At 42.9% G+C, this 27,928-nt stretch overlaps 1 protein-coding gene across 2 annotated transcripts; it reads left to right on the top strand.

Annotated features, from left to right (window-relative positions):
- Positions 1–629: 629 nt before the first annotated feature.
- On the top strand, positions 630–27,928 carry LOC138974119 (solute carrier organic anion transporter family member 2A1-like). Of its 2 annotated transcripts, none has more exons than XM_070346810.1 (13): positions 630–805; positions 2,016–2,287; positions 3,021–3,137; positions 3,932–4,163; positions 12,721–12,903; positions 18,887–18,973; positions 19,447–19,647; positions 19,935–20,099; positions 20,792–20,975; positions 21,564–21,708; positions 22,630–22,784; positions 23,519–23,583; positions 27,568–27,928. In XM_070346810.1, exons 2-13 carry the CDS (start codon positions 2,063–2,065, stop codon positions 27,870–27,872), a joined length of 2,064 nt encoding a protein of 687 aa, XP_070202911.1. In that variant the 5' UTR covers positions 630–805; positions 2,016–2,062; the 3' UTR covers positions 27,873–27,928. The 2 variants fall into 2 exon arrangements, with proteins under 2 accessions (XP_070202911.1, XP_070202910.1); XM_070346809.1 differs by lacking the exon at positions 18,887–18,973 and adding an exon at positions 17,627–17,713.

Here is a 27,928-nt window from a genome sequence, read left to right as displayed (position 1 = left end):
TTGGAAACACTTGTTCGGATGACCTCCCAATTGAAACCCTTTGATGGTGACATTGTGTCCGAAAGTTGTGTTTCTATGTTTGTGTGTGTGTGTGTGTGTGTGTGTGTGTGTGTGTGTGTGTGTGTGTGTGTGTGTGTGTTTTCTGTTTTTGCAAATTTTTCTTTACACATTTGCCAATACCTCCCACCGTGATACAGCTGGTAGAGGACATATCCTTTACTGGGAAAAGGAGTCTCGTACAAGACTCTCTCTCTTTCAATCTCTCTCTCTCTCTCTTTGTCTGTCTCTCTCTCCCTCTCTCGCTCTCTCTCTCCCTCTCTCTCTCCTTCTCTCTCTCCCCTCTCTCTCTCCCTCCCTCTCTCTCCCTCTCCTTCTCTCTCTCTCGCTCTCTTCTCCCACCTCTCTCTCTCTCTCTCTCTCTCTCTCTCTCTCTCTCTCTCTCTTTCTCTCTCTCCCCCCTCCCCTAGCCCCCTCCTCCCCTCCGAATCAGTGTATGAGTTGCAAGACGGAAAGAATTGGTGCGAACAGAGGAGGTCATGCAATCTGTAACATATGCAAATGAAAGCGCGACCAGAATGAGAAGTACTAATAAACAGGTACCCTGTCTCATAAACCGACATATACCAATATGGGGCCATCCGACTGGCCACAGCGAGCTAGGGGTGTATAATATTGCTGTATATCACCCTCCAACCTCGCAAAGAGCTTATCATTTGGAGGGACGTCAGTTAGGTCAGGAGTTCTAAAACTGAAACAACTTATCGCTGGACTGTTCTGCCGTTCGCTGTTGCTCGTCGATACATGGGTACGTGGGGTTTTAAGACCATGTTGAAATTTAATTTCATCTGTGCACGATTTCAATTTGTATTGCAAAGTAATCTTTTCTTACATGGGTAACTATCATATAATGTATTTATAAAACTGATGTTGTTGTTGTTGTTGTTGTTGTTGTTGTTGTTGTTGTTGTTGTTGTTGTTGTTGTTGTTGTTGTTGTTATTGGGTTGTTTGTTTTTTGTTGTTGTGTGTGGGTTTTTGTGGGTTTTTTTAAATGTTGGTTTGTGTGTTGGTATTGAGGCATATCTGTTTCCGATGCTTTTTCTAACGATTTCGAAACCCGCAATGGTAATCGAAAGCAAATAGAAATACGGATAAACAGTCAGTAAAAAAAGAAAAACAAGAAAACAAGAAAAAAGAGGAAAACTTCATGATGTATTCGTCACTTTTGTCAATGTCATTTATTTGACATTCGAGAGTTTTGGCTTATTGTATACGAATCGTTCTTGGTTTTTTTAATTTTATTCTTTGTTTGTTTATTTAGTTTGCTGGCGGACTGCTTCTTTGCTTGCCTGTGTGTTTGTTTGTGTTTGTTTGTTTGTTCTGACGTTGGGATGCCAGCAAACGTGTTGGACATCCTGTGAGGACGCCATGAAACAAACGACTCTCACAATTGTCAGTGATTCTTTCCATCCCCTTCACCCTTCTGTTCAAATTCTTCCTTCAAACGAGATAAGGTCCAGTTGGCCAAAAAGAACTTTGTTAACGTTGTTCTTTATACCTTCACACCTGGTATGATGTGCCTTGCAAAAAAAAAAACAAGCTGTAAGTTTACTTATTCTGCTTTAGACTCTTTTTTAAAATCAGCCAATATTGAACGGTCTATTCTTTGTGTGTGCTGGAGACTGGGAAGGGAGAGGGAGCTCAGGGAATACAAAGTTTGAATGAAACTACACGGGAATGAATGTTTCAGTGGGAATACAAACAATGCTGATTAATGTTCGGTGTTTATTAGTCCCACAGATTGACTGCATGTTTTAGCATCACTTTACGTTACTTGCATTTTGGGGGGTGTTTTTTCGACATGCATACGTTTTAGTTTTAGTACATACGCCCGGTATGATCTACAGTAAAACAAAACCACAAATATAATTATGAACAGATTAAAAAGAATATTTAAAAAAAACACTCAATTCTCGAGTGGCCAATTGCACTCCAAAACTTGTTTTCTATTTCCTCAGACGAACCCAACCTATAAATCACAACCAGAGACCAGAACGCTCCAGCCATGGCAGACGAGAAATCCAAGGAGGCCTACGGCAACGGCCACAAATACATGCACACCAGCAACCCTGACGACGACAACGAGGAAGACAACGCGCCAGCAGAATGCGGCGTGGGCAGCTTCAAACCCGCAGCCCTCAGAATGTGTGCCAGCATCTCCGTCTTCACAGGCGTGTACAGCTTCTCCGGCCTGCTGACGTCAACACTCTCTTCTTACGTCAACAGTCAGGTCAGTGACGTCATATTGCGAGTCCTTCTTGCGTCAATACCAAAGAATAAGAGCAAAGTTGCATTGGTCTCGCATGATCCTCTGGTTTCAAGAGACAAGACACAACCCTAAAAAAAAACCACCAAAGAATCAAACAAAACAAGAAATTCCTCCGAGGTAGGAAAAACACCCCCGTTGGTCAAAGGGAAATAACCATTCTCACTGCCACCAACTGAGAAGGTTATTTCCCTTTGACCATTAATATGTCCCTCTATAAGTCCTTGTAGAATCTTAATCCACCAATAACTCCCTAACCGTGTGTTTGACTGGTCCCAATTTTTTGTAAGGACCGTCTCAGGAATGTATAGAACCTGTTCACCAAGTTTGGTGACGATCGGTCCGTTCATTCTTGAGATCTATATGCGCACACAAACACACAAACACATCGACCGAATCCTATACACACCCCTATACCGGGGGTGTAATAAAACCAAACAAAGACACACACAAAAAACAATGAAACAAACAAACAAACAAACAAACAGACAGACAGACAGACAGACAGACAGACAGACAGACAGACAGACAGACAGACAGACAGACAGACAGACAGACAAACAAACAAACAAACAAACAAACCAATGAGTCAATAACCAACATGACGACCAGCGCCTGACCTTGACATTGTTAATGCAATAAATATGTAATCATGTTGCACGTGCAATAACTGCATGATGACCTGTCCTTGACACAGGTGACCACCCTGGAGCGCCATTTTGGGTTCAACAGTGCTCAGACCGGCCTCATCATGGCGGCCAACGATGTGGGATTCCTCGTCATGGTCCTCTTCGTCAGCTACATCGCCGCTAAGGTGAGTCCGTGCAGCTAACATCATCCCCCTTAACCCCCCCCCCCCCCCCCCAGAAAGGGAGGGGGATGGCGGGGAGGGCTTTTTTTAATTTTTTCTAACACATCCACATGTGTGTTAGTCAGCAGACAAAAAGATAAGTTAGAATGGAAGAAAAGTTACTGTGAGCTTTGGATCTTTATCGTGCGCTCTTTGCATACAGCGGCATTTGGTAACTTGGAAGAACACAGAATGCAGCCACACTTTAGATATAGGGTGTATCATCATCATCCTCTTTTTTTCATTTCTTCTTCTTCTTCTTCTTCTTCTTCTTCTTCTTCTTCTTCTTCTTCTTCTTCTTCTTCTTCTTCTTCTTCTTTTTTTTCCCTCCGTTCATGGGGTGCACATTCCACGTACACTCGTGTTTTGCATGAGTGGGTTTCAACGTGTATAACCTTCTTTTCCCGCCATGTGGGCAGCCATATGCCGTCTTTGGGCACACATTTAAGACTTGTCGAAGTCGAAGGATGGCATTTAAACAGGCAATAATCGTGAGGGACATATCATGGTCTACAAGATGATTTACATTACAGAAAAACCTTCTTTTTAAGACCCCCCCCCCCCCCCCAATTTAAGGTTTCTCCCTTTTTAAGACCTACATTTTTATATTTTCTTTTCAGATCCTCTGGATATTTATCCCTAATTTAAGACTCAATCCTTTTTAAGACCCGATTTTCTCAGACTTTTTGATGTCTGAAATAGGGGATTCCACTGTATCTATGATGGGAGTAAAGACGATGATTTTCTGTGTTCCACAGGTGCATATCCCACGCTCTCTTGCTCTCGTCACTATTCTCTTCGGCATCTCTGGCATCATGTGCGCGATGCCTCACTTCATGTTCGGTGCGCCCAGCCCCTCTGGAGGCAACGTCAGAGGCGGTGACGTCAGCAATATGACGTCACCCAGATCCTTCAGAAGCTTCTCTGGTCAAATCTGCGACGGCGTCAACGACACGTCATCAGAGTGTAATGTTGACGTCACGAACAACGGTAAGGCCATTTCATTCGCCTGTCTGTCTGTCTGTCTGTCTGTCTGTCTGTCTGTCTGTCTGTCTGTCTGTCTGTCTAATTCTTATTTTCTCACTCTCGAGTCTGTCTGTCTGCCTTTCTGTCTGTCTGATTTTGTATATAGCCCGTTGAGGAGTGAAATCTACCAACAAAGAGGGGTTTCTTCTCTCTTACCAACTTGTTGTCGACATCATTTCACAAGATGTTTCCGCGATTTTTTTTTCTGGAAAGCTACGAGAAGAAACTGTCACCAGACCAGAGATAAGCGGAATAAGCTGCCAAATCGATCCATCTTCCTAAATGGCATGCCCATATTTAGAATGAGGTCACACGACTTTGAATGGGATTTCAGTTATTATACCCCGGTCACACAGAGACGCCTCTTCTACTCCGTTGTACAATTTATGGAGAGCGTGGCCAAACGTGGGAGGATCTCCATGAGCGTGGTTTGGTCGGGGTGGGATCTGCTAGGTCGCGAAGCTGCGCGCTCTCCCTACGCTTATTTTGAACTGCACAAAACAAGCGTAGCCGGGTCGTGGCGCAGTACAGTCGTGATGTAGGTTTTTTTTATGGACCCCTTCACACAGCTCTACGTTTTTACGACGACCATGCCGATCACTCCGACTTGAAAAAGTCGAGGCCCACCGTCAAAATCCAACACATGGCAAATCAAAAAAACTACAGCACGACTGTACTGCGCCACGACCCGGCTACGCTTGTTTTGTGCAGTTCAAAATAAGCGTAGGGAGAGCGCGCAGCTTCGCGACCTAGCAGATCCTACCCCGACCAAACCACGCTCATGGAGATCCTGCCACGTTTGGCCCACGATTGGCCACGCTCTCGGACACTTTTTCGTCGTAGCAGAAGCGGCGTCTATATTATGTGACTGGGGTATTAGTGCCATGTGCTGGACTTTGACGGCGATATGCCCCGATTTGATAACTTTTTCGGATCGGCGTGATCGGCATGGTCGTGGTAAGGACGTAACGCTGTGTGAACTGGCCCTTAGCAAGCCGGGAAGACATTTAAAACCAGGGCAGTGTGTGTGTGCGCACTACAGTTGATAACGATGTTAACGGCACATTTCCTGTCCAAACAAGCTTAAAACTCAAGACTGACCCATATATTTTATGTCTTGGATTTGAAGGTGGCTGTACATATCAGTGCAGGTACTTAAAATAGCCTGCTGATTCTTTGCATAAGATTAATTCTTTTTGCTTAATGCACTCAATGTGCATTTGAAATTGTTTTCATTTGAGTTTGCGCATATATGATTGAATTATATAACATAGAACTGTATTTTATACGTGAAAAAAAGTATTAGAATGCTATTATATACATAGACACGAAGTCATCTTCATTGTACATGGGCCTAAGGAGTGTGGTATGTGTCTAAATTGAACATTGTTCTGAATATAAAGCAGCCAGGCTGGTTAGGTGGGGCATGGGTTCAAATACATTATATCCTCATAGCTACGGCCAAGCTAGGAAAGGTTACTCAGACGCCAACAATGGAAATCTGATGTCCCATGATCTTTAACATTATTGTACTGTTTTTGTTTGTCACAAACTGTACGTATTGTTTTCTTGTTATAGACATAAAAAAAAATGTTTTGTTAAAGGTAAGTTCTGTATCAAATGTTGGTCAGTCTGGCGCTGACTACATCAGGATAGTTAGAAAAATAAAGTTAAGAATCATTTAAAGGTCCTTGTCTACATTTTTATACATTAATAGACATTTGACCATTAAAATGCTGAGTCTATTCCCTACAAATACATTTGTGTTTTTTTGCTTTCTGTATAACACTGTAATCGTGGTACTACAATACCTATGTTTTGTTCAACAACAACAAATCAAAAATTACACAACACCGGTTATTTCTGCGTTTGGAATGGACACATTTAAAACGTTGATCTATAATGCAGATGAATATAGTCATGCGAATAATTTCTGAAATTAGTTGGTTATACCTAGCTCTGTTCTTGTGTAAAAACGTAAACAAGTCTGTGACGTTCTACGCTACGGTTTAAAAGAGAATTTATCCTACATACGCGAGAGAGACACTCGTGAGATAATAATCGTTCAAATCACACGTGTGTATATCATGTAAATGAGGTCATGTCAAGCAAGTCTGGCAGGGATCTGTGTTTTTCCACTGCTTATGATGCCAAAGGCACCAAGACAAACGTCATTATAGAAAGAAAAAAATTGCGCTCGCTAATTACCCTCGATGATTATTTACAACTAACACGTCACGCCACACTTTCAGAGTGACGTTTCTTTGCTCTGACGTAATAGATTTCACGAGGCTTTAGAAGAGATCGAGGTTCCAAAACAAGCGTCTTCAATTTAGCTGCAGGACATTTGAAATACACGTAAGTACAGTATGTAGGATAAACAGAATACTATATGGCTTGCTGTTTCGTACCAGATTTACACTCGTTGCTTTTTCAAATAGTGAACAGCTCGCTTTCGCTCGCAGTTCAATATTTAAAAAAACAACTCGTGTAAATCTGGTACGACACAGCAAGCCATGTGTAGTATTCTCTATGTCTGCACCTTTAAGAGAATGGCGACAGACTGATAACAGGTACAACAGCTTGCGTAAAACATGCTCTTCCAACTAAGCCATGTATTATGTTCTTCGGCGCCGTTTTTCTGTAAAGGGGATTATATAGTCAGATGTGTAAAGTGAGTGAATCTGGTTTCAATGTTTTATCTCCTAGCAGAAAAGTGCAGAGTATGCATTTTACACTTTCATTTTATCACAATAAATATCCCCGCCTAAAATGGAGTGTTTTCATAATCCGAAATGATATAGTAATTGACAAAGTCTTTGTTGTTACAATTTCACAAGAAGCGACTGATAACAACGCAGACGACATGCCCTGAATAACTACAACTTGTGTAGGTCACATTCTGAAGCTAAACAGAAACAAGCACTACCCCTGAGCGACAATGCCCCGACCCCCTCCTGTCCCTCAATATTCCCTTCCGAGTCTTGGTACTTGTAATTCCATCGATTGTGCTAACCCTTCCCCAAATGCATGAGTCATCCATTGCAAGCAAAAGTTGTTCACTCAAAAAACAAAAAAAATAAATAAATAAAAAATAATACGAATACGTGTGCGAAAAATGACAAAATCAATAGATTGAATTTGACACATCAGTTTATTTTTGTAAAAGGTAAAAATCTCATTACCAAAAACAGCATGTTTCTGTCAGTGTGAAAAATTCACTTTCGCGTTGAGAAGGTGTCAGTTGTTTTAGGCGTTAAGTTGAGGTGAGGGGTAAAGCAGTCTATAACTCTGAGACGGTATCCATGTCCCGACCCCGCGTTACCACCGTGGCGCGTTAAAGACCCCGGTTATTCTGCCTGATGGGCGGGTAGTTAATTACAACTAAACAAGCACACACCTGGGTAGGGCGACTGTGTTGATGTCACCTTTCCACTTGGAGAAAACGACCCGAGTTTCCCAACACAGGGATAGTACAATAAAAACAAGTCGCGTAAGGCGAAATTACTACATTTAGTCAAGCTGTGGAACTCACAGAATGAAACTGAACGCACTGCTTTTTTCACCAAGACCACATACTCGTAGTTTCGTCAGTCCACCGCTCGTTGCAAAGGCAGTGAAATCGACAAGCCATGCAGAATAGTGCGGCAGTGGTCGCGCTGAGCAGGATATCACGCTTTTCTGTATGTCCATTCTTTTTAGCTTACTGAGTTTGTTTTTAATCCAAACATATCATATCTATATGTTTTTGGAATCAGGGATCGACAATGAATAAGATGAAATTGTTTTTAAATCGATTTCGGAAAATTATTTTTAATCATAATTTTCATATTTTTAATTTTCAGAGCTTGTTTGTAATCCAAATATAACATATGTATATGTTTTTGGAATCAGAAAATGACGAAGAATAAGATGAAATTATTTTTGGATCGTTTAATAAAATATAATTTTAATTACAAGTTTCCGGTTTTAATGACCAAACTCATTCATTAGTTTTTAAGCAACCAAGCTGAAATGCAATACCAAAGTCCGGCCTTCGTCGAAGATTGCTTTGCCAAACTTTCAATCAATTTGGTTGAAAAATGAGAGCGTGACAGTGCCGCCTCAACTTTTACAAAAAGCCGGATATGACGTCATCAAAGGTATTTATCGAAAAAAAAAATCCGGGGATATCATTCCCAGGAACTCTCATGTCAAATTTCATAAAGATTGGTCCAGTAGTTTAGTCTGAATCGTTCTACACACACACACGCACACACACACACACACACACACACACACACACACACACACACACACACACATACACCACGACCCTCGTCTCGATTCCCCCTCTACGTTAAAACATTTAGTCAAAACTTGACTAAATGTAAAAATGGGAAAAAATGAAAAGAAACAAGTAACATTATACGATCAGGTGGCCGTGTAACTGAGCAACCCTGAATACGGGAAGTCGTCACGCTCATAAGATAATTGCATGCCTATGTCATTTTTTGATGTGTTGAGAAAAACGCAAAAAAACTTTCTTTGGTTTCTGAACAATCTGCCTATCTCATTTTAGTTATAAGTTGCAAACTGCCTATCTCGAGCGGTGACAGATGGATAAACATGAGATAAAAAGCTGACAGCAACATTTTCAATCAGCAAAACTGTATAACAACCCACAAAGAGCTTTTGCATATTTTCACATTCTCAAAACAAGTCTTCCTGTATCATAAAAAAGTGCCTAACTCAAGAAACGAGATCGGCAGTTTTGCTTACGTTACCGTGGCAATGGTTTACTTCCGACGGTCTGAGAGTTTGTACTCTCTAACATATAATAGATACCCTTCCAGTAGCTTCCCCTGTAGTTTCACTACAGAAATGCCTAACACTGAGATAGGTATTTTTGTATGAGCGTGACGAAATGTTATCCGGTTTTAGGTCACTGGATCAGATCAGGACAAAGTCTGTGACAACCTGTTTGCCTGTTTTATAAGTAGTTGCGATTTCCCTTCAGGAATAAAATAGGTCGCGTCAGTTAAACTCACAGGTTGTTGATAGTTATTCACTTTTGGGTGCACGAGTTAGGTTGTGTAACTAAACTGATTTTTAAACATGGTGGGGTATTTGCCACAGATTAGACACAGCCGACACTTTCGTAAGGTGTAGAGGGTGCAAACTTGTGACCCATGATTTACGACGCTCACAGACTTGCATAAAAAACGGGCCGCGCTTGTTTTGGTGTCGACATAACCCCTTGAATGTCGGAAGAATTTGGTTTAAAAAATCGATTAAAAAAATCATAAAATACAAAGTATGACAATTATACCAAAACTGAGAAAATTAAATAGATCCAGCGGAGGCAATCATCGTGTTGCACATTAGCACAATGGAAAGCCTGCTGATGTCGATGACGCAATACCCGTTAGGTATTAATTTCACTTAGCTTCATCAATGAGCGCTTCTGGGGTGATAACGCGAGACAACTGCTGTGATCTTGCCACGAGGTTCTGCCTGTTACCAGTGTCTTGTTTACCGTATAAAATGCACGACTTACACACGAATTGTTACCATTGTCTTTTTACTGTATAAAATGCACGACTTACACACGAACTGTTACCATTGTCTTTTTACCGTATAAAATGCACGACTTACACACGAATTGTTACCAAAGCGACATGTTATTTGGGACCAATGCACGTTTTTACATTTAGTCAAGTTTTGACTAAATGTTTTAAGGTAGGGGGGGAATCGAGACGAGGGTGTGGTGTCTGTGTGTGTGTGTGTGTGTGTGTGTGTGTATGTGTGTGTAGAGCGATTCAGACTAAACTACTAGACCAATCTTTATGAAATTTTACATGAGAGTTCCTGGGAATGATATCCCCGGACGTTTTTTTCTTTTTTTCGATAAATGTCTTTGATGACGTCATATCCGGCTTTTTGCGACGACAATACAATGGGCCAACAACATTTATTCAGACACCCCCGAAGATTGAATTTGCAAAAGTTTCATTACCCTCCCTCAAATAGGCACAAACTCAGAACAACCAAAGCTGAAGAAGTATTTCCTTGTCGTCTTCGCAAATCACACACCCACGTACAGTGCAGTAGTTCCCCCCCCCCCCCCCCACACACACATTTTGTTTATCAATCAATGAGTCTTATATCGCGCATATTCCGTGGGTACAGTTCCAGGCGCTCTGCAGTGATGCCGTGTGAGATGAAATTTTATACGGCCAGTAGATTGCAGCCATTTCGGCGCATATTTACCTTTCACGGCCTATTATTCCAAGTCACACGGGTATAGGTAGACAATTATTAACTGTGCCTAAGCAATTTTGCCAGGAAAGACCCTTTTGTCAATCGTGGGATCTTTAACGTGCACACCCAATGTAGTGTACACGGGGGGAGGTTCGGACACCGAAGAGAGTCTGCACACAAAGTTGACTCTGTGAAATAAATTTCCGCCGAACCTGGGATCGAACTCACGCTGACAGCGGCCAACTGAATACAAATCCAGCGCGCTACCAACTGAGCTATATCCCCGCCCAAAGTGTTGCCCCTGTTTCACTTTTTCTTTATCAGTTGCATATGGGTGCAGACAACTTTGACATTTTACATTTGTACCCGTTTACTTCTTATCTAACAAGTACATAGCAACCCCAGACGTTGCGAATACCCGGTCACCGTGTTACGTTTTGTAACCGTCCCTCCGTGACCTTTTTTAATTCAGATTTGTTTTTAATGCAGTGGAATCCCTGATTTACCTCCCCCCCCCCCCTACATCCACCCCCAACCCATTGAATAACAAGTCGCGTAAGGCGAAATTACTACATTTAGTCAAGGCAGTGAAAGTGACGAGCCTGTTTAGCGCGGTAGCGGTTGCGCTGTGCTGCATAGCACGCTTTACTGTACCTCTCTTCGTTTTAACTTTCTGAGCGTGTTTTTAATCCAAACATATCATATCTATATGTTTTTGGAATCAGGAACCGACAAGGAAATTGTTTTTAAAACGATTTCGGAAATTTAATTTTAATCATATTTTTTATATTTTTAATTTTCAGAGCTTGTTTTTAATCCGAATATAACATATTAATATGTTTTTGGAATCAGAACATGATGAAGAATAAAATAAAAGTAATTTTGGATCGTTTTATAAAAAAATAATTTTAATTACAATTTTCAGATTTGTAATGACCAAAGTCATTAATTAATTTGTAAGCCTCCATGCTGAAATACAATACCGAAGTCCGGCTTTCGTCGAAGATTGCTTAGCCAAAATTTCAATCAATTTGATTGAAAAATGAAGGTGTGACAGTGCCGCCTCAACTTTTACAAAAAGCCGGATATGACGTCATAAAAGACATTTGTCGAAAAAAAGAAAAAAAATCTGGGGATATCATACCAAAGAACTCTCATGTAAAATTTCATAAAGATCGGTCCAGTAGTTTACTCTGAATCGCTCTACACACACGAACGCACACACACACGTACACACACGTACACACACACACACACATACACACACACACACACACACACACACACACACACACACACACACACACACACACACACACACACACACACACACACACACCACGTCCCTCGTCTCGATTCCCCCTCTATGTTAAAACATTTAGTCAAAACTTGACTAAATGTAAAAACCATCCCCTTTTCGGGGCCTTGCTTACATTTTTAAAGACAAGCTCCCTCCTTTTTCATACCTAACTATTTTCAAAATATTAGAATGCCCTGAAATAGAAGTACCACTGTACTACTTTGTTTTAATCTCCTCAGTGTTGCATTATCACATTCTGATGTTCTCGAATTTGGGTTGTTGTATTGTAATAAGAAGCAAAGTGTATTTGACATCTCTTATTCAACATTAGGGCATTTACGTTGTATAAATAAATGAGTGAATAAATAAATGAGTGAATAAATTAATCAATCGATCAATTATTAAATCAATGAGTCAGTCAGTCGGTCAATCAATAAATCAATCAATCAATCAGTCAGTCAGTCAAACAACAATCAATCCATCCATCAAACAAATGATAAATCAGTCAGTTATTCGGATGGCCGGAGTTCTTTTCGTTTCGTACCACAACTTGTAACTAGAAATGATAAGGACGGATACAAAATTAAAAATAATAAATAATAAGTCAACCTTTCAACAGAAAACATAACTGTTTGAAAATGAACCGCGCTCGCCAATTGGCCGGAGTTATTTGTAGTAAAATTAGAAATGGTGTGCACGAGGATGTATGCACGTGAGTGATATTTGTAAATGTGTATTATTATAATATCATCTTTGTATTTATATTATTGAAATTGTTATATCTCGATGTACAGCGCTTAGAGCATAGTTAAATTTGTGAAGCGGCGCTATATAAGCTATCTTTATTATTATTATTATTAAATGTAATAAATAAAACAAACACTGAAAAACAAAACATCAAAATAATGAAGAAGAATTGAAGAACACTCACAAAAACGAGACAAGAAAAATCTTTTATCGCTCCACTCTTTCTCGCAGGTCTTTCCAAGATGGCGGACAAGGAAGATCCGGACAACCGCGCACGCGCCAACGCTGGTGTTGCCCTGGCGGTGATCGTGGCTGGAATGGTTCTGCAGGGGATAGCCAAGACTCCGCGATATTCCTTCGTCACAAGCTACGTCGATGACAATGTGGATAAAGTCAAGACTGGCTTCATTATGGGTATGTTTGCTTCAATCTCAAAACAGGGGAGGCAATATGAAAAGGGGAAGTAATCTTTCTACGTGTAGACATGGACGTAAAACAGATATTGATGTCACAGAATGCTTGTTATTCTTTTGGCTGGTAGGAGATTGGTTCCGAATAACTCTTCCTTACTCTTACTGCACATGTGGTCAATATCAAGAGCGTTTATGTACAGGGTGACCCAAAAAAAAGAGTACCCAAACAAAACGTCATAAATTGACCAAAAATAAAGCAATCTTCATAAAATTTATTTACACACATAAGTAGCCTCTGCATGATTTGCACAGAACATTTTAGCGTTCTAGCTTGTCTTTCAGGAAAGTTATGCTCATTCTACAGAACATGCTCCAAATGGCCTCCGCGCCGATTCAGGCAAACTTGAACTCGCCGCGCAAAGTTATCAATCACCCGCACACACTCCTGTTGCGAGATTCCGCGAATGGTTGTTGTGATGGCTCGCTTGAGTTCTGCGATTGTCTGTGGGTTGTTCCTGTAGACGTTGTCTTTCAGGAACCCCCAAAGATAGAAATCTGGGGGATTTAAATCCGGGGGAGGCCATTTGGAGCATGTTCTGTAGAATGAGCATAACTTTCCTGAAAAACAAGCTAGAATGCTAACATTTTCTGTGCAAATCATGCAGAGGCTACTGGTGTGTGTAAATAAATCTTATGAAGATTGCTTTATTTTTGTTCAATGTATGACGTTTTGTTTGGGTACTCTTTTTTGGGGGTCACCCTGTAGTAAGGTTATCCAATGGTGGTGAGAGCTATAGGGAACCAGTCTCTTGGGGTATTGTGCACGAGAAAGTGTTCAAATTGGTCGGAATTAAGCGCTGGGTTGAATAGGCTAATTGAGATTTGTTTGCGATTTAAACCCAATCCGACCACAGGCGGAAGGTATCGTCCACTGGACTACCACTATCACAGAAAGACTACAAGGTACGTCACTCACCTTCGAGTCTTCTGTGTTCTTGGAGTCGCTTCCTGGGGAAAAATATTGTTCAAGACGGTTTACCTCTTCCTACAGTCTGTGTAAGGTCAAATAAATACAGTTGAATGATTGTTTGAACTGTATGTACCTTTAATTTTCAACTTCCGTCCGCTGCAGGTTGTTTTTAACCATCATTTGGACGAATCTTCGTTTGCGAGCCGCTAATATCCACTTTGCGTCAAATCATGCATCCGCACCGAATATGCATACCAGCGCTCATTGGTCTAAAACATATGTAAATATTGTGCAGCAAAGGGAAGCTACCCACGGGAAAATAATCATCGAATATCCTGTTATTAACCAATGAGCGCTGGTATGTATATTCGGTGCGGATGCATGATTTGACGCAAAGTGGATATTAGCGGCTCGCAAACGAAGATTCGTCCAAATAATGGTTAAAAACAACCTGCAGCGGACGGAAGCTGAAAATTAAAGGTACATACAGTTCAAACAATCATTCAACTGTATTTATTTGACCTTACACAGACTGTAGGAAGAGGCAAACCGTCTTGAACAATATTTTTCCCCAGGAAGCGACTCCAAGAACACAGAAGACTCGAAGGTGAGTGACGTACCTTGTAGTCTTTCTGTGATAGTAGCAGTCCAGTGGACGATACCTTGTGCCTGTGATCCGACAAAGCGCTTGGATCCCACCCAGCTTGGCTCATCCAGGTGTGTATTACCCGTACGGCAGCTAAGATAAACAGGCAGCATTGAATTCATGAAAAGCGACTTTCATCCTTGAGGATTTTGTCACTCTCAATCATGTCCAAATTAGGTAGGATGATTTTGGGTCAAAAGGTAGAACGACATGATAACTGATAACTGTTAACGGTTAATTGTACAATGAAATTCGAGTCACGATCGTTGTGACTGCAACTGGTATCGTGCCTGTACATGGGAGCGTGATTTTCTGTCAGTTACAGCTATTTAACTGAAAATTAAAGAGCTTAATGTCAATTAAGTATTAACAGTCAGTGGCCCTTCGTGGTCGGCTGGGCGTTAAGCAAAAAAAAAAAAAAAAAAAAAAAATAAAAAAATTAACAGTCAGAAGCATGATTTATTTGGCTGAGTTAATTCGCTGTTTGCTTCTATGAGGATGCGTGAAAAGATCTCCTTTTTAATTAAAGATACCATTCTTGTTTGTGTCGTACGATCAGAATTCGGGTTTTAACATTGTCGTAGAGCATCCTTCGGCCTGAACATTTACCCAAAAACAGTTACAACAAGACTGCTTTCTGTAAGAAGTGAGATTTAGTGTGTGAGTGTGTATGTGTGTTTGTTAACGTGGGTGCAAGCGTGTGTGCTTGTGCATGTACGTGCGTGCGTGCGCGCGTACGTGCCTCTGTGTGTGTGAGTGTGTGTGTGTGTGTGTATGTGTGTGTGTGTGTGTGTGTGTATGTGTGTATGTGTGTATGTAGGTGTGTGTGTTTGTGTATGTGTGTGTGTGTGTGTGTGTGTGTGTGTGTGTGTGTGTGTGTGTGTGTGTGTGTGTGTGTGTGTTCTGAATTAATTTCAGATTGACCTTGCTAATAGTTCTAAAATTATTTGAGCGAAAACTTCAAACTTTTCCGAAAGCAATCTGGCTGCTGATTGTCAGTGTAAGTCACTGGCGAACAATGCTCTAATCCTATGCAAAAGCCTGAAAGTATGTATGGCTATTTACACCAAAAAGAATTTTTTTTTTAAATGTTGTACGACCGGAAATCGGGTGTCACAGATCAATTTCAGTCAGTCTTTTGGGTATTTTCACATTTTCTGATGCTAGGTGTTAGTGGTAAGGCTAGGTCATTTTTAAGCGATTTTTGTGTGTTTATTTTTGTTTGTTGTTTTGTCCTTAGTTCGCTTGACCATGTAAGGACTGGGTGGCCGAGTGGTAACGCACTTGCGCTTGGAAGCGAGAGGTTGCGAGTTCGACCTTGGGTCAGGGCGTTAGCAATTTTCTCCCCCCTTTCCTAACCTAGGTGGTGGGTTCAAGTGCTAGTCTTTCGGATGAGACAAAAAAACGAGGTCCCTTCGTGTACACTACATTGGGGTGTGCACGTTAAAGATCCCACGATTGACAAAAGGGTCTTTCCTGGCAAAATTGTATAGGCATAGATAAAAATGTCCACCAAAATACCCGTGTGACTTGGAATAATAGGCCGTGAAAAGTAGGCTATGCGCCGAAATGGCTGCGATCTGCTGGCCGATGTGAATGCGTGATGTATTGTGTAAACAAATTCCATCTCACACGGCATAAATAAATCCCTGCGCCTTGAATATGTGCGCGATATAAATTGCATAAAAAAATAAATTAAAAAAAAAATAAATCCCTGCGCTTAGAACTGTACCCACGGAATACGCGCGATATAAGCCTCATATTGATTGATTGATTGTATAACCATGTATGACCATGTATAAAACAAATCTTGAGCAGGGGATCCATGTTTGTGGGTTTTAATTAGCTGTACTCTTATTTCTTCCCTTTTTGTGTATTTGCTATTTTGTTTGGCGTTTTGTATACATGCACTTTACTTTTCTTTATATCTGTTTATTCTTCGTATCGCTAGCAAATGTATCTTGCACAAAGCTATTTTCTCTCTGAATTGATTTTTGATTTGTTAATTAAAATGTTGTTTCTCGAGAAGCTGCAGATAATAGCGCTGAACATGCATCTTATTTGCTTGGTCTTCCTTGCCAGCCGCATTGTATTGCTTTTGTTTGGACATTTGTGACCCTCCACCACGGAATGAGTCGCATGTTACCTTTGCATGATTTTCATATTTTTACATTTTCCTAAAGAGTTTTTTATGCTCTATCCAGTGGTGAAAAACGTTTTAGAAAAGAGCGAACACTGTTATAAACCTGTGACTAAGGTGACCCTCACACTGTTACCAGACACTCCCCGGACTTATATTAAGCCTAGCGCAGAACCGCGCGAGGTGACATGGGATTCATTTCGTGGTGGAGGGTCACATTTCTGTGAGCTTATCAAGTAAAAGCAATTATTATATTCATGTATATGCAATATAATTGTACCCGCTATTATGACATGTATTTTCAGTTTGCATAATGTGCTCCTCTTCCCCGTCTTCATACCAGCCCTCCTTGTTCATTATCGTTATTATCGTCGTCATCATTGTCGGTCATCAACATCATCTTTTTAATCTTAACTATCATCGTCGTCATTAGAGTCATCGTGGACATCTCCTTTCCCGTCGTCACCCCACTTCCTCATTCTACTTATCTCTTCGTCACCATCCTCGTCGACGGCGAATTTATGGTCATCAACGACATCATCATCGTTATCATGATGAGTGGTTGTGGTGTTTGTGGGCAGGCATTATCACTTCTCTCGCTGTCATCGGGCCAGCCGTTGCTTTTAATCCTTATAATCATCATTGTTGCCCCCCCCATACACACACACACACACACACACACACACACACACACACAAACACACCATCATAACTAACGCTGTCATCCGAGTTCCTCCCACTCCCTTTACTCATCGCCATCTAAACCCTCCCCCGCCTCCTACATCATGTAAATCGTCGTCGTCCTCCTCCCCTCATCACTCTCCTCCATCATTATCATCGTCGTCATCCCACACCTCCTCATTCTCCTTATCTCTTCGTCGTCATCATCATCGTCGACAAACTTGCAGGGATCAACGACATCAATCATCATCGTTATCATGATGAGTGGTTGTGGTGTTTGTGGGCAGGCATTATCACTGCTGTAGCTATCATGGGGCCGGCGGTTGCTTTTGCTTTGGGTGGTGCCTTCACGCGAATCTATGTCACTCTGGAAGGTAACTGCGTTTTTTCAATAGACGATGTTTGGAGATAACTCTGTCTGAACCTTTGGTCGGCTATGGAAGAGTTGCGCCTCCTGTTTGCTAGGACAAATACGCGATAGCACTGACCTGGTAAAGCAAGCGATCGCTGCGGCATGCGAAAGAATGATTACGTCTGATTAGCATGTCTTCTGAAGCAAGGAGGCGTCATCAGTCATGTGTGCCGTGTCCGCTCGAGGAGACATTTTTTTCTCACAAGAACGTACGGAGATTGCCTATTTTCGAGTCTACCGCCATGTTCGCTTGCCTCAGTTTTAGCCCGCGACAAGTCTTCCGCATCCCTTAAAACCCCGACAGAGTTATTTCCCCGGCCTATTTGCATCTGGTTACATATGCTATGAATGTCTGTCTGTCCTTCTGTGGCCTCTTTAACAAAGAAATGTAGATATGTATAACATAACATAGGCTAGTGATTGCATTTTGATTTCCTGCAGTGAGTATACTTTTTCCTTTTCTTTGCTATAGAAAAGCTGTGTAGTGTTTTATAACCTCTCTGAGGCTGGTCGCTTGGTGAAGGTCATATCGGCAACTGCCCCGCGTGTACAGGTAATATTAGTTTGCCAGTGTGTTTGCATGTGTGCTTGTAGTGGTTGTCTCGTGTCGTTCTCTATTCTCTATTTTGATTTTGCTGGACTTTTTTCTGGCCTGGTGGAAGGATTTTTTCTCAATTTGCTGTGGCTTGCTTGGTTTGTGTATCAGCGAAGACCTTGAGAGGAAGGTAGTATTTTGTGTGTGTTCTCTTTTGTCGGCATTTTGTAAGGTGACTGTTGCTGCTTTTTCCAAATTAATATGACTTGATTTATTTATTCATTCAATTTTATTTCATTTTTTTATTATTTAATTTGTTTTTTTATTATAGTTGTACTTTTATTTTGTTTCTTTGCTTACCGTGTCAGGTTATTCTGCCAATCGTCACAGTTTGTATGTTTGTTTGTTTGTTTGTTTGCAATTCGCTTGGCTTTTCCTGTATCAGTCTTTGCTGAAGCTTGGGACCGGTGGTGCGTTTTCTTGTGTACACAATTCGGGTGCTGAAAAAAAGGTATGCTCCTTCATTTTCTCACAATGTCTGTGTGTCCATGTGTTTGTGTGTGTGTCTGTGTGTTCGTGTGTCTGTTTGGCTCCGTCCAGGCGTCATGACGTCCCTGGCAATGCTCGGACCGGCGATCGCTTTCACGCTGGGTGGCATGTTTAACCGTATCTACGTCACACTGCAAGGTTAGTGTCGTAGGCGTCCCTGTGACGTCATGTGTAATATGTTTCCCCAAAAAATGTGACGCATAAAAACGATCAAATTAATGAATTTGCTCTTTTATATATAGAGTAACAAAATAAAATCAATTAACAGGATTTAAATGACTACCCTACGGAAACCTTTCTCTCTCTCTCTCTCTCTCTCTCTCTCTCTCTCTCTCTCTCTCTCTCTCTCTCTCTTGTCAGTGTGAGCGTGTTTATGTGTGTGTGTGTGTGTGTGTGTGTGTGTGTCCGTGCGTGCGTGCGTGCGTGCGTGCGTATGTGCGTTTGTGTGTGTGTGTGTGTCAGTGTGTGTGTGTGTGTGTGTGTTTCCAGTGGCTGTGAGTGTGCGCGCTTGCCGCGTGAACGAACGTGTGTATGCAGGCCCATATGCGTGTGTGTGATTGAGTATGGCTGTTAGATTTACCATGTTTTACAAACGAATCACTTTCCAACAGAAACGGACATGCACTTCCGTCACCCCAAGTGGATAGGCGCGTGGTGGTTGGGTTACGTCACGTTTGGAGCGGCCGCCATCGTTTTCGCCGTTCCGCTCTTCTTCTTTCCGCGTCGCATCAAGGGTGGCAAGCGAGTCAAAAAGCCAGCGTCTGTAGCACAGAAAGTTAACGTCATCAAAACGGTGTCTACTTTTCTCACGGGTAAGGAGTGGTTTGATGTTTGATACAGACAGACCGTCAGTCTCTTTTAATCGAGTTGTTATGGTGACAACCTAATTTTGTCATTGTTATAAATCGCAGATAAGGTTTGGTTTGACATTTTAATATGCACATACATCTGTCTCTCTGTCTGTCTGTCTGCAAAAATCGCAGTTGTCGTGGTTAGAGCCTTATTTTGTCATTCTTATACATCGCAGTTGTCATGGTGACAGGCTGCTGTTGCTATGCTGAAAACTGAGTGTAGCCATGGTGATCATTGAACGTAACAGGTTTCATGGCGGCCATGGTACGACTGTGGACGAACCCCGTGTATATCTTTGTGGTGCTGTCCTCGTGTTTCCTGCTCTTCTCCGTGGCTGGCGGCCAGTCCTTCACCCCCAAGTACATCGAGAACCAGTTCTCCTTCCCCGCCTGGAAAGCTAACATGGCCATGGGTGAGTTGTGGTGCACACACACACTGACATACACTCTGTCTGCCTGTCTGTCTGTCTGTATCTCTCTCACACACACACACACAAACACCCCTCCAATCTATATACAAGGCAAACCTCAGAACAAGTACACAATGAAAAATGGATACTAGTTGCTTTTTTAAAGATTGAACTACGAGCGAAAGCGAGCTTTTCCGGCAATATTTGAAAAAGGAACGAGTGTAAATATGGTACGACACAGCAAGCCATGTAGTATTCTGTTTTTCCTACATACTGTACTTACGCGTATTTTACTCAAAACGTCCCGTAGTCGATGCGTACAAATTGAAGACGCTTCTTTTGGAACCTCAATCTCTTCCAAAGCCTTGTGCACTCTTTCACGTCAAAGCTAAAAAAAAAACCGTCACTTTAGAAAGTGTAGTGTGACGTGTAAGTTCTAAAAACTCTTCCACATGCTAAACAGCAGGCGGAACCGTGTTTCCATAATGACGTTTGTCTCGGTGACTTTGGCATCATGAGCAGTAGAAAAACAGGTCCCTGCCAGACTAGTTTGATACGACCTCGTTTACATGATATACACACGTGTGGTTTGAACGATAATGTTATCTCATGAGTGGTCTCTCTCACGAATGAAGAATAAACATGGAAAAATAACCTCTTCCATCTGGTGACAGACGTTTGTATTTTCTGTACAGCGGGTATGATGCTGGGTACAGCATGTCTGGGTACATTCCTGGGTGGCTACATCACCAAACGCTTCAAGATGGGCCCCATGGTGAGCCTCAAGTTCGTTATGGCCATGCAGATGCTGTCTGTTATCTTCACTGGACTCATGATGGCCTTCAGCTGTGACCAGCCCTACCTCTACAACAGTCCGGGGTCAGTATAGTGAAACCCACCTCTTAACACCTAAAAAGATATCAGAGAAAATCAGGGACCACCCATCACAATGTAGCCCAATAGTGGTAGTAGTACTGGTTGGTTTGTTTGCTTAACGCCCAGCCGACCACGAAGGGCCATATCAGGGCGGTGCTGCTTTGACATATAACGTGCGCCACACACAAGACACAAGTCGCAGCACAGGCTTCATGTCTCACCCAGTCACATTATTCTGACACCGGACCAACCAGTCCTAGCACTAACCCCATAATGCCAGACGCCAGGCGGAGCAGCCACTAGATTGCCAATTTTAAAGTCTTAGGTATGACCCGGCCGGGGTTCGAACCCACGACCTCCCGATCACGGGGCGGACGCCTTACCACTAGGCCAACCGTGCCGGTAGTAGTACTGGTGCTAGTGGTGGTTGGTGGCAAGATCACTACATGAGTTGGACAACTTGTTCTTGATGGTGGGGGTATCCATAATGTTCAAATAGTGGACTCTACGGCGAAAGTCTGCATGGTTTAAATGAGGTTCAAGCACCAAATTAGCGAGGTATGATAACGGTCTATTTTGATTTGTTTTCAGCCCACGTGCGTCTGCCGACACGTCACTGGGTGGTTGCCTTGACAACTGTGCGTGTGACAACGACGACTACTTCCCCGTGTGTGGTGACGACGGCAGATCTTTCTTCTCCCCCTGTCACGCTGGGTGTCTCGACATTGTGGGCAAGGTATGTCGTCTTTTTACATTTTGTACAAGTTTTAAATCCCGTGTCATTGGGTTTTATGACGGCCAACTATAGCGCCTACACTAGAGAAAATACAAATATCCCAGCAAAATACCATTTTCGTCCCCAGACAATGTTTAATCAGTTTTGGTTCAAGCAAGCAATCAGGAATCGAGACAAAACCGAAATGTGTTAATTTTCAAGTAAATATCAAACATTTCATGGAAAATGCGGTAGGAGGAGGGAAACGCGGATCTGATTGTGTGCGATGCGGTGCAGGGACCTATGTTCGTCTGTCCGTCCGTCTGTCTGTCTGTCTGTTTGTATGTCTGTCCGTCCGTCATTCCGTCATTCTGTCAGTCTGTGTCTCTTTTTCTGTGTGATTTCTATTCTATCTGCCTGAGCGCGGGAATGTAGGCCTCTGTACAACGTGTATGTAAACATTTATGCAACCTTGACCTTTGACCTGTGCAATCAATCGATCAATCAATCAATCAATCAATCAATGAGGCTTATATCGCGCATATTCCGTGGGTACAGTTCTAGGCGCTCTGCAGTGATGCCGTGTGAGATGAAATTTTATACGGCCAGTAATTGCAGCCATTTCGGCGCATATTTACCTTTCACGGCCTATCATTCCAAGTCACACGGGTATAGGTATACAATTATTAACTGTGCCTAAGCAATTTTGCCAGGAAAGACCCTTTTGTCAATCGTGGGATCTTTAACGTGCACACCCAATGTAGTGTACACGGGGGGGGGGGGGGGGGGGGGGGGAGTTCGGACACCGAAGAGAGTCTGCACACAAAGTTGACTCTGAAATAAATTTCCGCCGAACCTGGGATCGAACTCACGCTGACAGCGGCCAACTGAATACAAATCCAGCGCGCTACCAACTGAGCTATATCCCCGCCCCTTGTGCAGAGTTACGTGAACTGCTCGTGCATCGAGGGCGGTACAGCGGAGGCCGGTATGTGTGACTACGGCTGTCCCATGTTCTACCCCTTCATGATCTGCATGTGCTGCTCCGCGCTCTTCGGCACCTTCTCCATCATCCCCAAACTCATCATCTACATCAGGTAGGCTGGGAACATACACGTAAGAAAAATATGTCTGTTTCCGGTAACATCGCCGAAAAAAAAGGGTCGGTCGGTCTTTTTTTTATTTTTTATTTTTTTATTTATTTTTTTATCCCTTTTCTTACGTTTTGTTAACGTCTTTTTACGTTTTTGTGGTGTTTTTTTTCAAACGCTTCCTTAGTTTACTTACAATTATTTAGCACATGTTTTTGACCTGGATATATTGAAACTAAATAAAGTATACTTGAGTTCATCTTTTTTGCGCTTAAAAATAGGGTCGGTCGGGTTACCGGAAACAGACGTATTTTTCTTTTTGGCCTTATGTATAGAAAGTCTAAGAAAACTGGGTCTTAAAAGGAAGGAGGGCTTAAATGTGGGGATCTTAAAGGGGGTTCCACTGTATACTGAGACAGATGACATTTGGCACAGATCGAGACGGTCATTGTTCTATGAGTCCGCGCTTGAGTTCAGATTCCATATTTTGGTATAAAATAAAATTTATTCATCGATCCATTTTACGAGAACAATCTTGTATATTTTTACGAGAACGCCATTCGCGAGACTTTGGCATCATGGGCAGTGGAAAAGCAGGTTTCTGCCAGACTAGTTTGACACGACCTCAATTACATGATATATATTTGAATTGAACGATATTGTTACATGTATCTCATGAGTGGTCTTTCTCGCGCATACATGTAGTGTGTGTAACGTGTTGTCATGGTTACCCCACACAGGGCAACAGAAGCAAGGGACAAGCCCCTGGCACTGGGATTTTCTTCCTTCATGTCTTCCATCACCGGTAAGCGGTTCATGTTTTTCATTAATATATGTGACCCTCCACCACGAAATGAGTCGCATGTCACCTCGCGCGGTTCTGCGCTAGGCTTAATATTAGTCCGGGGAGTGTCTGGTAACAGTGTGAGGGTCAACTTAGTCACATGCTTATAACTCAAACAGTTTTCGCTCTTTTCTAAAAACGGTTTTCACCACTGGGTCACATATTGTGCCATTGCTGGGAAATTCGGGTCGCTTCCTCCAAGTGGAAAGATAGCAGCACAACAGAGTCGCGCTACCCAGGTGTAATCAGACACCTGCACTTAAGGCAGAATGACCGAGGTCTTTTACGTCCCACAGGGGTAGGGCTAAGAAATTAGCTCCAACCTCTCACTCCTGTTTGAATGGCTTTGCCTCCAAAGGTGATGTTTGTGTTTGTGTGTGACACGCGGGTAGAACACGGATACCGTCTCTGAGTCTGCGCATAAAGTTGACCCGTGTCCGTCCTGGCCCGTATTTTAACCCGTGACTCGCGGTGCTCTACCAACTGAGCTACCGGGGCCTCGGTTTGTCGAGCATCTACACATGAATCATGTCACGTTACACATACATGTATACATTGACATTGATAGAAGTAAGAAAGATCAACTTATGTTACCGTTGCAATCAAAAACATTTAGTTGATTCTTGTTTGTAGATATAAAAAATAACGATGTGCTTCCCGCCATTACAAGATGACAAAGAAAAACCCTTTTCCAGCCCACCCCTGTCCCAATACTAATTTCATCAACTTTTGGCCTCACCCCCTGCAGTGGTGTTTGAAAAGAAACGCTACTATATTATATTTGCACATAAAACTGACGGAGTGAGTGCGTGGAGAATTTTAAGAATGTTCACTCATGCAGTTGAAAGGAAGGCGTGGGTAAAAGACAAATACTACCTTGCTGAAAACCGACCAAAAAAGCCTCAGGTGCGCAATCTCAGAAACAACATATCTTAAGGCACTTAAGCTGACAAATAAGTGGATGAGTGGGAGGGGGAGTCAAGCAGTTTTCTTTCTGGCTGTCTGTCTGTCTACCTCTCTATCTGTCTCTCTCTCTCTCTCTGTCTCTCTATGTCTCTGTCTCTATCTCTGTCTCTCTTTCCGTATATATTATTGATTATTGGCTTCCATAGTATGGGACGGGTGTAGTGAAGTTCACTTAAAGAAGCTGAACTCGCTCCAGCGTAGAGCTGCTAAACTTGTTCTGCCCAGTCCATCTCTTTCTACAAAGGAAAAGATGAAAGTATTGGGATGTTAAGCTTAAAGAAGCAGCTTTTGTATAATAAATGTTCATTTATGTATAAAGTCGTCTATCAGGACGCCCCAACATATCTTATACAACTCTTCAAATCGTCTCCGTCATACTATTCAAACACTCGAAATAACCTTGTCTTGCCAAGGCCCCGCATCGATTTGTTTAAAACTAGTTTTTCTTATTCTAGTGCGTTCCTTTGGAATTCACTACCTGTAAATATCAAGTCATGTCTGTCATTATCTTCTTTTAAAAGACAGCTCCGAAAGCACCTCTCTAACGACTAAGTCGGTGTACAATTTGTGCGAGTGTGTGTGAGGATGCGTGAAAGAGAGAGTGTATAGTATGCTTCCATTAACAAGCACACTTTTTTTTAAATTTTGTTGTTATACTTTTCCCTACATGATTGTGTTTTATTTGATTTTTATTTTTTATTCTTCATACTTGTTCTTCGTTTCATGTGTGCATGTATTATATACTGTTCAAAAAAAGAAACGCATAGTTGCTACTTGCCAAATTTGTTTTATTTTTCGAAAAAATTAACAGAAAATCCAATATTTAGATTATTTGTTTGAAATTTGGTATGGACACAGTTGAATGCACACACAGTTCATTTGCATCTTCAAATCAATCAGTCGATCAATACGATTGGGTGCCGAGGCTGTCAAGTCAGTAGGGGGTGTGACTGCCTTGAGCAGCAACAACTGCCCGGCATCTTCTGGGCGCGCATGGACTGGATCAGATGCCGGATATCTTGCTGTGGGATGGTGTCCCACTCCTGAAGTGCCTGCAATAGATCGCGGTGATTTGCTGGCGCTTCTTCTCGCCTGCGCACACGTCTGTCCAATTCATCCCAGAGGTGTTCTATCGGGTTCATGTCTGGCGACATGGATGGCCAGGGAAGCACCTGGACATGGTGGTCGGTGAGGAACTGGGTGGTGAGTCGTGCTGTGTGCGGGCGAGCGTTGTCCTGCTGGAATATGGCATCCTGGTCAGCCAGAAGAGGAAGGGCGTGTGGGCGCAGAATTTCCTCCACGTATCGCTGGGCAGTTATGCGCCCTTGGACGTGCACCAGGGTGCTCCTTCCAGCGGTATTGATCGCCCCCCACACCATGACGCCTCCACCACCATGAACGGGTGCCTCATCCACACAGTTGGGCGCGTAACGTTCGTTTACTCTCCGGTAGACCCTCCTCCGACCATCATGTCGCTGGAGCAGGAAGTAGGACTCGTCGCTGAACCACACGTGTCTCCAGTGATTCCGGACGGTCCAGCGAAGGTGCTGGTTGCCCCACTGCACTCGGTTCTGGCGATGGCGGCGGGTGAGGACAGCTCCTCTGTGAGGTCTGCGAGCTCTCAAACCAGCTTCATGCAGGCGGTTCCGCACGGTCTGGTCCGATAATCGGTGTGGCCCGGGGAGAGCCTGGACAGAAGATGAGGCCGACAGGAAACGATTCCGAAGATGGCGGAGCCGTATGAAGCGGTCGTGAGCAGCAGTTGTCGCCCTTGGTCTTCCCGCTCGTGGCAAGTCAGCAACGGAGCCAGTGGCTTGAAACCTGACCCACAGTCTACTGATGGTGCTCTGGGACACGTGGAAGTGCCTGGCGATTGCACTTTGACTTTGGCCTGCTTGTAAACGACCCAATGCAATTTGGCGGTCTTCTCTGCTCAATCGGGCCATCTTTCGTCGCTGAATTGTCGTCTGATTTCTTTGTGGCGAACAATCCGCTTTTATGGGTTTTGGAAGACATGGTGAGAGCTCAATATTCCCCGAGTTTCACGAGATTACACTGAAGCATGACGAGTGGTCATGCCAAATGAGCAATTTTGACATTGTAGCCACTGATAACGCATGCGTCACGTGCAGAGCTCACTTGTGGCAATGGACGAAAGGTCGACGACCAGATAAACATTTTCTGCAGTTTGGTGGATATCCTTGTAGCCATATAACTAAATTAACCAAATATTACAAGCTATGCGTTTCTTTTTTTGAACAGTATAGTAGGGACTAGCTGTAAGAAAGGACCATATGGACCTAATGCTATCATCCCTCGGTGATAAAGTTTTCGAGTTCGAGTTCGAGTTCTCTCTCTCTCTCTCTCTCTCTCTCTCTCTTTCTCTCTCTCTCTGGGCTTTCTCTCGATCTCTCTCTCTCTCTCTGGGCTTTCTCTCTCTAGGCATTCTCTCTCTAGGCTCTCTCTCTCTCTCTCTCTCTCTCTCTCTCTCTGGGCTTTCTCTCTCTCTCTCTCTCTCTCTCTCTCTGGGCTTTCTCTCTCTCTATCTATCTCTCTCTCTGGGCTTTCTCTCTCTCTCTGGTCTTTCAGTCTCTCTCTCTCTCTCTGGGCTTTCTCTCTCTCTCTCTCTCTCTCTCTCTCTGGGCTTTCTCTCTCTCTATCTATCTCTCTCTCTGGGCTTTCTCTCTCTCTCTCTCTGGTCTTTCAGTCTCTCTCTCTCTCTCTGGGCTTTCTCTCTCCCTCTCTCTCTCTCTGGGCTTTCCCTCTCTCTCTCTCTCTCTCTGGGTTTTTTCTCTCCTGGGCTCTCTCTCTTTCTCTCTCTGTCTGTCTCTGTCTCTGTAATGGCACTTATAAGACCTACAGACTGCACGTTTTGGAGGTGGGTGTGTTTTTTCTCCCCAAAACAAGCGCCATTTGCCTTTGCAACTGACGAGCCACACGCCTTGAGACGTACAGTTATTTTGTGTGTTCAATACTCAGGCTGGATGCTCGGACCGATCTGCTTCGGGAAATTGATTGACGGCATCTGCATCCAATGGGAACACGGCTGCACAGGAAGTGGTTCCTGTCGTCTCTATGACAACGAGAACTTCCGTTGGAAGCTGTTAGGGTACCAGACAGCCTTCCGGTTTATGGGGTTCGTCTGTGTGGTCATTGCGCTCATCATTGCCAAGGTCACCAACAAGTTTGACAAGGTCAAGGACGTTCCCAAGGACCTAGAGCTCGAGGTGTCGCTGATCAACGGACAAAAGGGAGATAACCACACCATCGTGAAGCCTGTATAATGTATCTTAGATTGTGTAAGATGCTACAACGGATCTCCCCCCCCCTCTCCCCCCCC

Source organism: Littorina saxatilis, linkage group LG8 (assembly GCF_037325665.1).
Source record: "Littorina saxatilis isolate snail1 linkage group LG8, US_GU_Lsax_2.0, whole genome shotgun sequence".
In the NCBI taxonomy this organism is placed as follows: domain Eukaryota; kingdom Metazoa; phylum Mollusca; class Gastropoda; order Littorinimorpha; family Littorinidae; genus Littorina; species Littorina saxatilis.
This window is presented reverse-complemented; position numbering and strand designations above follow the sequence as displayed.

Coding starts and splice junctions, on each gene's coding strand:
- LOC138974119 (XM_070346810.1), top strand. CDS start 2,063: ATGGCAGACGAGAAATCCAAGGAGGCCTACGGCAACGGCCACAAATAC. Junction 3,138..3,931: donor TCAGCTACATCGCCGCTAAG/GTGAGTCCGTGC, acceptor TGTGTTCCACAG/GTGCATATCCCACGCTCTCT. Junction 18,974..19,446: donor TATCTACGTCACACTGCAAG/GTTAGTGTCGTA, acceptor ACTTTCCAACAG/AAACGGACATGCACTTCCGT.